General features: G+C 40.4%; 1 protein-coding gene across 1 annotated transcript in view; it reads right to left on the reverse strand.

The window, feature by feature from the left end:
- The window catches only part of LOC137653565 (protein hobbit-like), a 572883-nt gene that overhangs the window by 56947 nt on the left and 501450 nt on the right, over positions 1-14486 (reverse strand). The window contains 1 exon segment of the mRNA XM_068387072.1: positions 8087-8193. Coding sequence (XP_068243173.1) covers positions 8087-8193 — 107 coding nt within the window.

Genomic DNA, 14486 nt, shown 5'->3' on the forward strand with positions numbered 1-14486 from the left:
CCCTCATATAGTAACACCCCTATTTTCCATGATTTCCTTAGGAGGATATTATGTTTTCTTATATTATCTATGGTATTTATAAACAATTGCTAAATCTGTTCATCCAATTTCTTTATCTGCTCCTTTATATATTCATAATTCTTATATTATGATTATGCGTTAAGATGCACAAAGTGCCAAATGACAATTAAATATGCCCTACGTGTAAAATTTGCCTAGGAAAATATACTAGCCACGTCTTCCTCATGTGTGCACATTTGGTACATATATTTCTATATTTGAGAGTAGGGGCTCACTACTATAATAACCATGAAATACTGCATGATGATTATGTCCTTAAGATCCCTAGTGATGAGGAAAATTACTTCTAAAAGTCTATACTTTTACATACTAAAGTCTATTCAATCCATCTAAAAAACAGCACTTTGAAACACTATTTATTAGAATAAGAATTTTTTTGAGAAATAATGCTATTGCTTTATCTAATGGTGACCAATTTTTTCCTTCAGACATGGAAAGATACAAAACTTTATTGCCTACAATCCCTAAATTCACTTTAAAAAAAATACAAAGTTACATTTTAAAGTGACTTCTACACATTAATAAAATAATATATATAAAATAAAATAAAAATGCTAAGAAACCAAATTTCCAATGTACAATGTTTAGAGCATAAAATTCTTTTTCAAATAGCTTTTGAATGAAAAAAAAAATGTTTGAATGAATAGTAGTAGCAATTTGAAATAACTCCGAAATAACATGGTTTCTTTTGATTACGACACCATATTAAGAGACACTTTTTTTCATTTCTGATGCATCAATAATTCAAAATCTGAAAGGAAGGGAAATTACTGAAAGGTAATGACCCCTATTATAAGTTGGGATTTTGAATTGTCTCACTTAACTGGGACAGGTGAAAAAAGGTATGTGAAGCTGATATAATTGCTTACAATATAAAAAATCAGGAAATTTAGATATGCAGCTAACAACTTTACAACAAATATAAATTTTCTGAAAATAAAAATGAGAAATTCATAATCTAACCATAGTGTACTATACTGAGCTTGACTTTCATTTCTATTACTTCACAGACAAAAATTCCTAAAAGTTGCAAAAATACATAAACACTATGACTCACATAACAAATATGTAATAACCTAAATTCCTTCACGATTTTCTAAGCGTTAGCTTCTTCACTACTTCATTAATCATAGGTTACCTTATTTCTAGGCGAGGCATCCATAAAATCAGCCTGTGGTATCAGGAAAGAAAATGTCCGTAAGCAGCCTAAATAAGAGTGGTATCAAGATTTTTTTGTCCTTCTAGCACATAATACAAGAAGTCTCCCAGTGAGAAAAGCTATTTTACCACCCACACTTATGCCATTTTCACAAGAATCTGGAAATGTTTTAGCATGATATGTAGCCACTATAGAAGATAATTTTAATGGTAGACATTATTCCAAAAGAAAATATAGCTATTGTTGGATCTTCTAGAATCTTGAAAACCAACCTTTATCAGGTAAATCAGAAACAGTTTTGAGACAGGATTCATGAAGGGATTGTAAATTTGAACAAGGCCTCTTCCCCTCATTTACAATTTTTACCTCCGCCAGGAGGTTATGTTTTCGGTTCGGTTTGTTTGTTTGTTTGTTTGTTTGTTTCTCTGTTTGTCTGTCTGTCTGTGGACAACGTAGAGGCCACATTTCTACACGGAATCACTTCAAACTTGGCCAAGTAGTTCCCCAATGTGTATGGAAGAACTGATTAAATTTTGGTCAAGGTCACCCCAAGGTCAAGGTCACAGGGGTCACTGGTGTCACTATGACATAAGTGGCCATATCAAGAGACAGAAATAAAGCACTGACTTTTGCATAAGCCAACAGGGAAGTCCTAGTCCAGGCGCAACCCATGGGTGATGTTCAAATTTATAAAGGTCAAAGGTCAAGGTCATATTGGTGCATTATATCAATGTCATATTAAGTATCAGTGGCAAATGAACAAAGATCACTTGAAGGTCAAAAGTCAAGCAGGTCACTTGAAGGTCAAGGTCACGTGAAGGTCAAGGTCACGTGAAGGTCAAGGTCACCTGAAGGTCAAGGTCACGTGCGGAGGTATGTCCTCTACGAGGACCATGTCCGCGTTCAGGACTTGCTCACTTGTTTCCTCTTGTTTAGATGCCAAAAATTTCTATCTCTCGAATTCATTGTTACACACTAGTCCTTGATCTTGTTTTCTAACCAAACAGGGTAGAAGTAGCAGGCTCAGAGGATTTCAATACTTGTCCATTTACCAATGGTCAAGAAAAGTTTCATGAAAACGCTATATGAACATTTGTGATTACCATGCTTAAGAGATAAGATTATAAAAACAGATTTTCTACTGGCATTCACACTGAAAAGAAAAGTTACCATGCTCAATGTCATATCTTGCATGGTGATGCACACTCAATCTTTCCCTCTCCTACATTAAGCTGCCAAGAATCAGACATCTAGCAACCTAATCTCATTCAAACTTTCAACTCTGACAAAGAATATTTCGTATCTTGAGGTTTCCCTATACAAACCTTTCGTCCTTTAAAATAGGAAAACTCACTAATTGGTGGTTCTGAGGTTGCCATACAAACTAACTAGTTAGCTTTATCTTTCCTGGAAATGTCAATATACATGGTTCCATACAGAAGGAAAGGAGATAACTTCAACAACCCCCTATCTGTTTATCATAGGGATGAACAGGCTGACTGGGCTAGGCTTGTCCTAGATGGATGGCACATGGTAAAAGGAGGAATCCTTTCCCCAGAAGGAAAGAGCAGTCTGTATATATATTTGGCTATCTTCTCCTTCTCAAGGGAGGCAGGGAGAGATACTCCTCTTGATTCTAAACAATGGAGCTTACCAGCATCAAGTCAGATCCAGCGAGTAGTGGTACAACCGCTTCATCCCCAAGAGACGGGAAGGAAAGATGAAGGAGATTAGCTAGTCTTTCTAATTTTCTTTCCAGGCTTACATCTATACATTGCCATAGGCAAGATGTTCCTTGTTCCGTGTGTGAGCTGGGCTGGATATAAAACTACTTGAGCAGTTACCACAGGATCAAGAACTAGTGTCAAGGGATTTGTGGGTATACTTCTGTAGGTATAAGGCTGTGAAGGTCATTTGGAGTCTCCAAACTTCAGCCTTCAACACCTGGCCAACTTCAAGATTCTTCTTGAAGGCTTATGTGGAACCCATACCCCTAACTTTGTGAGCCATAGTCCTGGTGGTACCTTGACCCTCTCAGTAGTTGAGGTGTATGCTCTACAGATCATGTAAAAATGCTAAAAAAAAGACTATGCCTCAACATCTCTTTCTTGGCTCTGCCAGTACTAAGGAAGAGGGATTGACACTCAGGCCTGAGGTGTTAGGTCCTATTTAGATACCACTGCAAAAGTCTCACGGGATGCAAAAGCATCTCCTCTTGACTGCCACCTAATGGTTCACAAAAACTTAAAAGAGATTTCCTTCCAACCCTCCGTGTGGGTAACTAGATAAGAGAGACCGTGCAACTTGCCTACTCTCTTCGTTGATGCTAAAGCAAGCAAAAATACAGTCTTGAGGACCAGATCTCTGTTTATTGACCTTTTTAAAGGCTCAACCAGGGGGCCAGCATACTCCTAGGGCCTGATTTTCTTGGATGAACAAGACTGCTCAATGCTCTTCATGACCATAGACAACTTTCATGGGGAGAAGTCTATACTCTTCAGTCAGGAGACTAAACTCAAGGTTAAGTAGTAGCTTTTGACAACTGTGACTAAGAGGCACTTCTTTTGGAATAAAAAGATGCGGAAATCTGCACAACAGATACTCCAACCTGAGAAGTATTCCTTCTAAAACACCAGTTGCAGATGATGGCCCACTTTCCCTAGTACACAGCTACAAAGGACGGTCGCAAGTATTCAGACATCTCCAGTGCAGTGCCTCACAAAAAGTCTTTTACTCATAGATACTGGATAGTCTACCATGAAGTTCCAGTGACTTCAAGGATTGGTAATACTTCAAGATAAAGCTGATAGAGAAGTGTGGGTCATTAGGGTAGTTTTCTCAGGATTATGACTAGAAGTGCTAACAGGTCGGGATACCACTCAGTATTTGGATGTCTGGGAGTCACCAGGGTCATCCTGAAGAATACTGTAATCAACGCGCAATTGATCAGCTAGTGGATAAGGCAGAATAGTGGAAATGCGTACCCTACCAGGTGATCCTATGAGTTTTGGAAGGCATCTTCAAACACTGCCCATAGATCTTGAATCGGGGAACAAATCACAGGTTTCCTATTAAGCCACATGAGAAACAGGTTGATCACCAGTGATCCCCAGAGTAATACTGTATACCTATCCACTTTGCAAGGATGCAGTGACCACTCAGACCCTATAACCTACCTCTGGCAACTGTGTGTGCTTGCTAGTACATTGCTATTGCCCGTTATGTACCGGGCTGACAACTATATCTAGTGGAATGCCAACCCGATAAGCATATGCTTCATTAGCTTGTACACGTAAGATACTACGGTGGTGGTGTCTCTCATCAACACTACTGAGTGCCTCCTCAAACGTTCTTGGAATGCTTGCAGGGATAGAAATGCTACTTGCATTTCTAGGATATTGATGTACAGATGTTACTCTTCAGCTGAGACCACCAGGTTGCTAGGTGTGCAAACCACTCCTCCCTTGATGCATCTGAGAATAACTGCATGTCTATGCGGTGGGGAGTCGTGTGGGAGTCCCCTGGTGAGGTTACACCAAGCCTCTGGCCACACTGGAATAGGAATGTTTAGATGCTCCTTGTAGAGAGACCACTGATCCTTCAAACACTACTGAAGGGATCTTTGATGAAGGCGCCAGTAAGGAATGAGCTTCTCCCACGAGGAAAGGTGGATGAGAAGACTCTGCCAGCACCGATAAGGGAATACTGTTTTAGACAGGAATGATTACACTATTTCTGAAGGAGAGACTCACTGCTGTCTTGTCTTATCAGCATACCTAACTACTTCAACCACTGCATGGGTATGAGATTCAACTTCTTTCAATTTATCACAATCCCTAGATCATGACAAAATGTAAGAAATTGATCTCAATCCCATTTAGCAACTGCCTCATGGAGGAGGCCAGGATCAGCCAATTGTCAAAACACATCCCATGCAAATGAGCCCAAGCTGCTATCAAGGTGATCACCTGAGAAGAGCAGGTACTTCTGATTTCAAACACATTCTTCTTCAACATCCCTTCCAACTCTGTCCACAAGGCCAGGATCAGGCAATCATCGAAACACACCAACAAAGGCATCCCGTTCAAAGTGCTCCAAGCTGCTATCAGGGTGAACACCTGGGAAGCAGTACACAGTCTGAAGAATAGTCTTGTACTGGTATACTATACCTTAGAGGGAGAAGCATAGGTACTTCTGAGAGGACTTATGAATGGGGACATGAAAGTATGCATTGTTCAGATTCACTGAAAACATGAAGTATCATTCTTTGATAGAACTCACCTCAGAATGTACCATTTCTACCCTGAACTTTGTTTGAAGAACAAGCTTGTTGGTGGAGAGAAGTCAATGACTGGTCTCCAGACCCCAATTGACTTCCCCACCTTGAAGAACAGACTACAGAGACTCATTTTGAATAACTGAGTGCATTGTTCATCAACATCCCTTCCAATTCTGTCTACAAGGCCAGGCCTTTTGGTGATGTTAGAAGATCAGACAAAAACACTATTGGTATGTGAGATAGGTGGGGCTCATGGTCTAGTAATAGTAGCAAGTAACCTTTCCGACGGACACTCACTATCTACGGCTCAGACTCGTGTCTCTGAAGGGTTGCCAAATGGCCAGAGGCATCTGCCTACTTGTGGCAGCAAGAGTGGGGGAACACTGGCATCAGCGTTTCCTTCTTCATTCCCTATTCCTGCCATCTACTCTCCTAGTGTGACCAGGTTGGCTCCCTTTGGATGGGAGAGGGTACAGGTGATCCAGGTCAGGGTTTATAAAAGGGCTCAGGTTTTCTTTGCACTCGATCCTGCAGACATTACTAAACTAAAGGGCCTAGCTGCACATCCCTTTGTAGGGCCAGGGCCCTTGCAGGAGACTGTACTGGATCAGGAAGCACTGTGAAGCAGTTCTCCACTTCTCTACCGCTGCCTGCACGAGACTCCATTGAAGGAAAGATGTGGCTTCTTGCACTGACGTGTTATAGAATGCCAAAGCTACCTCTGAACTAACTTATTTTGAGAAACAGGATACAGAGGTATTCCTCCTTTTTAAAACTCAGTTGGCCCACTTTGCTGACTGGTGTGCCTGGAAGGTCACTCATTTCCCACTAGACAACACAAGAATTAAACTTCTCCAAAGACTCTGGGGTTGATAACCTCGTTGACTTTAAGAAATACGTTACTGTATCCAACCACTGGGCAAGCAAAGAGAGCTCGGAGGAAGGCCATGGCAAACAATTCCATGGCAGCTGACAAAGGGGCCAAGAAGTAAATGCCTTGCGACTTGAGTCTCTAAGGAGAGTTCCCTTATTAGTGCGAACACTAACAGATCAACATGAAAAGTGATAACAAAGCTTCCTCTAGCACATAGAACCTTTTCTCGCTCAAGAGTTTTGGGGGGGGCAAGATCTTATTTGACTGACTGGAAGAAAACATCCACAAAGGATCACTCTGACTCAGGTTTGTCTGCCTCCATTGGTAATGAGCCAAGGACAGACCCAGCAACATAATTAGGGGCTGATGACGGACCAGGGCAGCCGTCACTAGTAGGGGAGGGATCTTAGTGCTGTCTTGGGGGTTTCAAGGGTGTTTCAAAGACTGAACCCAGAGAAGGGTTAACTCTATTCCTCCCCCTCAGAGCATAAGCTTGCCATTGCACAGGAACTCCTGACCTGCACTTGGCACATGCAGATGATTGCGAACAATTATGCCCATACAAGAAGCACAGTGAGAGTGTATCTAAAGCTTGTTTAGCCATAAATCAGTTGCTTTGGTCACACTTCTCTTAAGTATGAATCTCTTGCTTCTCATCCATTAACAATAGCCAACATTCCGTTTTGAAAAACTGAAAAAAAATCAAAGCCTTTGGATAGGTCATAACAGTATACCCATAACCGCTGCAACCAAAGATAAACTTTTAGTCTTCAACACACCCACGTACACCATCTGTCGTTAACTACCTTGTAAACTAATTCAACGGCTATTCCTGCTTTGCTATATTCCCTATTTTAAAGGATAAAATATAATATTTCCTATTTAAAAAAACATTGCATTTAGGGTGACTGGCCAATTACTGTTCCAAGTGTTCTCCCTACACATACAGTATCACACAACAGTTTAGAACCCAAAAAAATCCTGGCATATATTGTGATTTGGTTTTAATTCTAATGATGGGTTTGGGATGAAACAAATTATTTTTTCGTACAAACTCATTAGTGTACTGTATTATATAGAGATACTGCACTGGGTATTCCTTTTCATCCCACTGCTGACCTCTTAGATAAAATCAAAATTGGGCAAGAGATTTAATGAAAATTGGGCAGGAGATTTAGTGATACTTGGGCTTCACATGAACCATGAATATGAAGCCAACATAAATCATGATTTAAATGATAAAAATTTATTTGAAATGTGTTTCTTAATAAACCATACTACTCTAGGTGGTTAGGTTATTAAGCACTAAGTAACTTTTCCCTGATTTGTCTTTTTACTTTAAATCTTTTATATATTTAATTACTATTCATGTACCTAACAACAAGATTGCAATTGCTAATGTGCATTTGAAGGTACATTATATATATATATATATATATATATATATATATTCATACACACATATGAATATATATAAATATATATATATATATATTTATATATATATACAGTATATATATGTATATAAATATATATATATATATATATATATATATATATATATATATATATATATATATATATATATATATATATATATATATCCATCCACACACATTTATACATACATATATATCAAGAATTAATATATGTTACTTTGTAATAACCAAGTTGTATGTAGCCTCAAACTTACAGAAAGTTGGAAAGAACCAAATGTGCAATTCCCAGCTGTCCATCAGCTTCTGTTAATCTCCACTGAGCTTTCCTAAAGCAGACTTCATTCATACGTATCACTTTCGTCTACCGCATATGAAAAAAACAAAAATACTGTATGATTAGGAATTCATTTATATAAAATGATTCCTTATATGAAAAAGATTTATTTTACTGCACATATTACAAAAAGAGAAATAACAAATATATCAGACTGCAACACATATACACTGTTGAAAACCTTCATGTGTTAAACAATTTCAGTAATTAAAAATATAAACAAAAATCATAATTTCAGTACTTACCTGAGTCATATACCATCCCCATAAGAAGGAATAAATTTGACAATCTTTCTTAATAATACAAAGTTTTTATTTTGTATGATAAACTCTGCTTCCGGAGGTAAGAGAAGTCGGTGTACAAATTTAGTGTAAATATGATCACATTTTACCTTTGTCCACCATTTTAAACACATTAGTGTATCTTAAAGTTGACAAGAACAGAATAAAAAGACCCAAGTGTAAGTGAGGGGGTGGATGGGAACTTGAATGAACCTTGGGTAAGTATTGAAATAATTAATTTCATTCAAAATAAATTTGAATTTTAATAATAAATTTGATTTTTACACTTCCCTGTTTATATTATTTCTTCCCAAGAAACTAGGTTTATCAATATTTACCACTAAAATTAAAAAAATAAAATTTTCTTTCCTTTCAATAGACATTACTCTCGTAAAATAATGAGGCACTCTAACGGTTAATGATAAGAAGCAAAGCAACAGGGCCTTTTTGTTATTTCAGTTTTAAGTCAAACTATTCCCTTTCCTATTAACATCATAAGTCAGTAAGGAGGAAGGTAACCATGTATATGAACATCAGGTGTATTGAGAAATAAGTTTTATTATCAAAACTCCATTTATTTCAGTGAACTTCCCTAGATCTTCAGACTGCTGACTCCCATACTTTGGTGAAAGTGAGACACCAGTAAAGGAAAGTGATAGGTACATTATATATTTATAATACAGTATAAAATAATTAAAATTCTAGACTGAACTGGTCTAGATTAATGATAATAAATCCTCCTTTAAATATAGTACAGGACTCTATGAAGTATTGTTTTTCTAAAGATATATGAAATATTTCAAAAATAAGATAATTATATTTCTGGGTCGACCTGTGGCGGCCGGTGAAAAGGAGTCCTTCTAATATACTTTTCTGATAAAACTTCCAATTATACCAGAGAAAGATAAAAGCATGGAATGCAGAGGTTACTACCCTTGCGCGAGCACCTTGTGGGTGTCGTGTATAAAGCAAAGGCGCGTGAAAGCCACTATTCACAGGCTGTCTTCCATTTAGTTAATTCCTTCGTCAAAGGGATGGGCCGATACAGAGGCACCAGCCAAACTACCAGAGTCCCGCCACCCACGCCACGATGCGAGCGCCATCTGAACAACATCCTTCTTTTTGGACTGCTCGAATTGTGTGTAATTTGTTAGGCTCTCGGCGTTTTTTCACACTCGTGGATTTATTTCGTCATGACCGAAGCTCCATCTTCACCCATTCCAATGTTAAGTACCATAGTTTGTTTTGACAGCTTTTTGTAGTACCGGGCTTTTGTCTTCTAACCAGTATAGTCTGTTTTATCATTACCGTCTGGGCCCGTCCGTCGGCGGCCGTTGTTTGTTCCCTTGTCTTGCTGGGAGTTCATTTTAGCTTGCCCGTTCGGTACTCTGTCACTTAGGTTCTTGGTTAAGTCCCTGGCCTTATGCCTTTTGAACCATCATTATTATTATCATTATTATTCCCATGGTACTTTTTTGCTAGCAGTCCAGTCTGCGAACAAGAATAGCGTTCTAGCTTTATCATAGTTTAGTACCCGCCCCACCGGGGCGTTCGTCAGTCAACTATTTCCCTTTAATTTAGGTTTTAGCAGACGCTATTCTTCGTTCGTAGTCTTATTTTGATGTTTCAATTTTATTATTATACGTTTATAATAGTGTTGTGTGCTTATTAAGTCCTGATTTTGTGACCAAGGGAGCGAGAGATTGGGGTTCCCGTTTTCTGTCCTCAGTCACGAGTTACCCCTTTCTCTCGTTTTCTTTCTTAGCTCAGGTGGGTGAGCGGATTTCCTGTTTTCCGTTTTATGCGTTCAACGGGTTCTCCCTCCCTCACTCCTCCCTCCACGGGTGTATTATAGCTTACGAGTTATTTAGTTTTTGGTTACTTTTCAATAGTTAGTGTTATCTATTAGGTCCCGAGTTCCGTCCTCTCCCCGTTACGGCTTGGGAGTAATTCTGAACATTTTTCCACTCCGCCTTGAGTTCTACTCCGCTATGAGGGATTCTCAATGACTTTGGAACTATTGTTATATACATTGTTTACTTACAACCCTCTGGGACGGGCTTCCTATTGTTTAGATACGACCCTCCGGTGGCCCTTACTCCGGTCTCAGGCCACGGCCATATCCACACAAATATCCATTGTTATTACAATTGACTTATTATTCCCAATAGAATTATTCAGGACCTTTCATCGACCTCCGGCTTCACCGGAGATCGTCAATACGCTTTACTATTATATTAGCCTTAGCCTTTAGCTACGGCTTGTGTTTTATAAATTTCACAATTGAATTATTATTCACAATTGTATTATTCAGGACCTTTCATCGACCTCCGGCTTCACCGGAGATCGCCAATACACTTCACACTTATATTAGCCTGGCCTTTAGCTACGGCTTGTGTTTTATATTTATTTTACGGGCCTGTCACTGCTTCCCCGACCCTCAGAGGTCGGCAGATTGCTTTAGATTATTTATTCTATTTCATTATTATCGCTTTTAAAATGAACAGCCCCATGGCCATTGCTGGTGCTTTTATATTTAATGTGTTTTAATATGGAGCTCCGGCTCTCACTGAATTCCCTTAAGCACCAATAATGTATGAAACTAAGATATGTTAGTAGGGTTTTTAACCCCTTACCAGAGTTTCAAGGAACATCAAGACTTATGTCTCCTTTCTTTTACAGAAGGTCCGTTGTACTGCCCAAGGATGCCCTGCCTCGTTCAACAACCCGGTTGGGCATGACCTCTGTCGGTCCCACGCACACTGCGCCATCCCCTTTATCCGGGAACCGGGACAAGCCCAGTATATGGTTTGGTTCCCGGATTTGTGCTCGCTTTGTTACGAGTTATCCTCAATACTACTGAACGATGATGTAAGTGGTTTTTTCCTGTTGTTCCTTATTTATCTTTGGCAGACAGTAATTTGGCCATTAATATGACATACATGGTATATTTTGGAGAGCAATCCCCCTCCTGCATCACTAATCACTACAAATCTTTCAGGCCGATGATGACTCTCTTCGGTCAGCAAGGGCTACTCTTCGTCCTTGGGTGTCGGGCTTCGGCAGGAATGCCCCGTCTGGCGCACCCTATCTCCTCGATGGAGACATGGCCTCCCATCTCTTCCCAGGCTTGACTACTGCAGCAGTCTCTCCTGAAGTTGCTGCCCCCTTAATTGAAGAAGTCAGAGCAACCATGTCCGCGGAGGACGAACCCCTCGTACCGCTGGACGTGGTAGATCTAGATATAGACGTAGAACCCATGGGCGAGCAGGTAAGTGGTGCCGAGTTGGTGGAAACCCTTTTCTCTCCTACTCCTTCTTCTACCTCTTCCTTTCTCGGTTTTGATAAGCCTAAGGCTTCTCCTCGGGATCCCTCTGTCCCCATACGACCCAAGGTGAAGCCACTACGCACTTATAAGTCTTCAGCTTTTCCAGTATCCACGTCACCGGTCCCCGGACCCTCGACGGCTCCTGATATTCATATTGCTCCCCGTAAAACCACGACTCCTAAGAAGTCCAAGCCTACCAAATCCAAGACACCACCAATGGGTGCCTTTCAGGTACCCTGGGGCGATATTTTCCCCATCAAACTGGTCAGGGATATGGTCAGAGAACAAATTCAACATCAGTCTGGGGCGATGACAGAGATTAAGGATATGGTGGCTACTCTGATCCGCTCCGGAACTCAGCTTCCTCCTCCTTCCGCCCCAGACGCATCGAAGCTACCTCCCTTCGATAAAAACAATCCTTGGCGGTTTGCCTTGCATGCCCTATTCTTAGATGGTTCCCTAACTCTAGAGGGCATAGGCACCCGCCCTCTAGAGGACCTGGAGTTCTACCCCCCGGGGATAGAATTCCCATTCAATGGCTTCGTACGTTTAAAGGAACATGCATTGGTCCGTATGGACAAGGTACCGAAGGAAACAGTGATATTTCCGAAAGAGCAGGCCCAGGCTATCTGGGCCAGAACTCTATCAGAGTGGGGGTGTATTAACTCCAAGCTCACCCCACACAAAGGTGCCTACACTATTTTTACGACGGCGGCCTCCATCTCTTTGCCGCTCATAGACAAAATCACTGAGCTGACAATACAGGCCATCAAGGAAGGCTCTTCCATGCTGGCTCTTAAGGAGACGGACCCCACCTCATTGCTTATTCCGGGTACCTCTGCAACCTGGGATGACGCGTCTTCTACCTTCACAGTGGGGAAGCTAGACCCGGACTGTGCCTCCACTCTTTTCTCTGAGAAGCTCCCCAGATTACTAGAGAGTCTTCTCAAAACTGAGTTCGAGACCCGTAATAGACTAGCTAGGTCCCTCCACTCCATCACCTCCATGGAGTCCCTAGCATCGGTTTACCCAGAGGAAACGCTGTTCAGAGTCGTCACAAAGAACCTGCTGCTGTCCCTACCAAATAGACCTCCATGACTTCTGGTCGGCTCGAGTTAGTTGCAGTGTGGAGGATTAATTTTATTTCAATTTATTTTTTTTGTTTGCCAAATCAAGAGTGAGAGAGAGAGAGAGAGAGAGAGAGAGAGAGAGAGAGAGAGAGAGAGAGAGAGAGAGAGTGTGTGAGTGTGTTTATTTAAGTTTTGTCAGAGAGAGAGAGAGAGAGAGAGAGAGAGGAGAGAGAGAGAGAGAGAGAGAGAGAGAGAGAGAGAAAGTGTTTACAGTATTGGCTTTAGTTTGTCACAGAGAGAGAGAGAGAGAGAGAGAGAGAGAGAGAGAGAGAGAGGAGAGAGAGAGAGAGAGAAAGTGTTTTACAGTATTGGCTTTAGTTTTGTCACAGAGAGAGAGAGAGAGAGAGAGAGAGAGAGAGAGAGAGAGAGAGAGAGAGAGAGAGTTGTTTTAGTATTGTTAAATCGAGACATTTTATTTGCTTTAGCTTTGTCATTAGAGAGAGAGAGAGAGAGAGAGAGAGAGAGAGAGAGAGAGAGTGAGAGAGTGTGTGAGTGAGTGAGTGAGTGTTTATTTACTTAAGTTTTGTCAAACCGCAAGAGAGTGTTTATTTGCTTTAGTTTTGTCAGAGAGAGAGAGAGAGAGAGAGAGAGAGAGAGAGAGAGAGAGAGAGAGAGACAGAGAGAGAGAATTTAATTTGCTTTAGTTTTGCTAGATCGCGCGTGCGCGAGAGAGTATGTGTGGTTGTGTGTGCGTATGTTTGTGTGTCCGCGGTGCGCCGCCGAAGAACAAGGGTAATTAGCGAATGGTTGTTGTTGGAAAGATTGTTGGTATATTTGAGGTTGTTTGTTTACATTTTTTTAGCTAGGATAGGGCGGTGATGAATGTCTTGGCGAAAGCATGGATCTCGGACTGTGGAAGGAGTCGGTTGTTATTGTTAAGTTTGTGTGAATTTTGAAAAGATAGTAAGCACCGAGATTGAGTGTGTCCGAGAATGATAGAGATGTTTTGGAAGAAAGCAAATGAGAGATTTGAAAGCTACAAAGTGGGAGAGAAAGTGTTAAAAGAAGTAATTGAAAAGGGAAGAATGAATGTCAATAAGGTACGTGATAAGTTTGAAGGTCCATATGAGGTGTTAGATGTTGGTTCTAGTGGGTTGAGTTATGTTTTAGGTAAAGTAAGTGTGGAGGTAGTGTGGAAAAGGTTAGGGCACACCACAATCAGTTGCGGAAATGGAAGGAGGTACCAAGATATATTCAGGAGAATGGTATGAATAAATGGCTGAAAACGAACAAGTATGAACCGAGTATGTGTGAGGCATTAGGTTTAGAAGATAAGCAATTGGTGTTAGTAGAGTATGGAAGGAAAAAGAAGTCTGAGAATTTTACTGGGGATAAAAGGTGGGAAAATTTTGTAGTTGTTAGCGGGAATCAGAATAAGCAGGACAAGGGTGTAAATGTACAGGTGAGTACGGAAGATAAATGTATTAATACAGATGAAACTTGGATGAGTATGAATGATACTTATAGTGTGTGTGGTTTTTCGTTAAATGAGGCAAGAGAACGTATGACCCGGACACGAGAATGAAAGATAGGAGATGATAAGCAGTATGAATGATTCTTTTGTTAAAGTAGAAAATGGTT

Source organism: Palaemon carinicauda, chromosome 14 (genome assembly GCF_036898095.1).
Source record: "Palaemon carinicauda isolate YSFRI2023 chromosome 14, ASM3689809v2, whole genome shotgun sequence".
Lineage (NCBI taxonomy): Eukaryota > Metazoa > Arthropoda > Malacostraca > Decapoda > Palaemonidae > Palaemon > Palaemon carinicauda.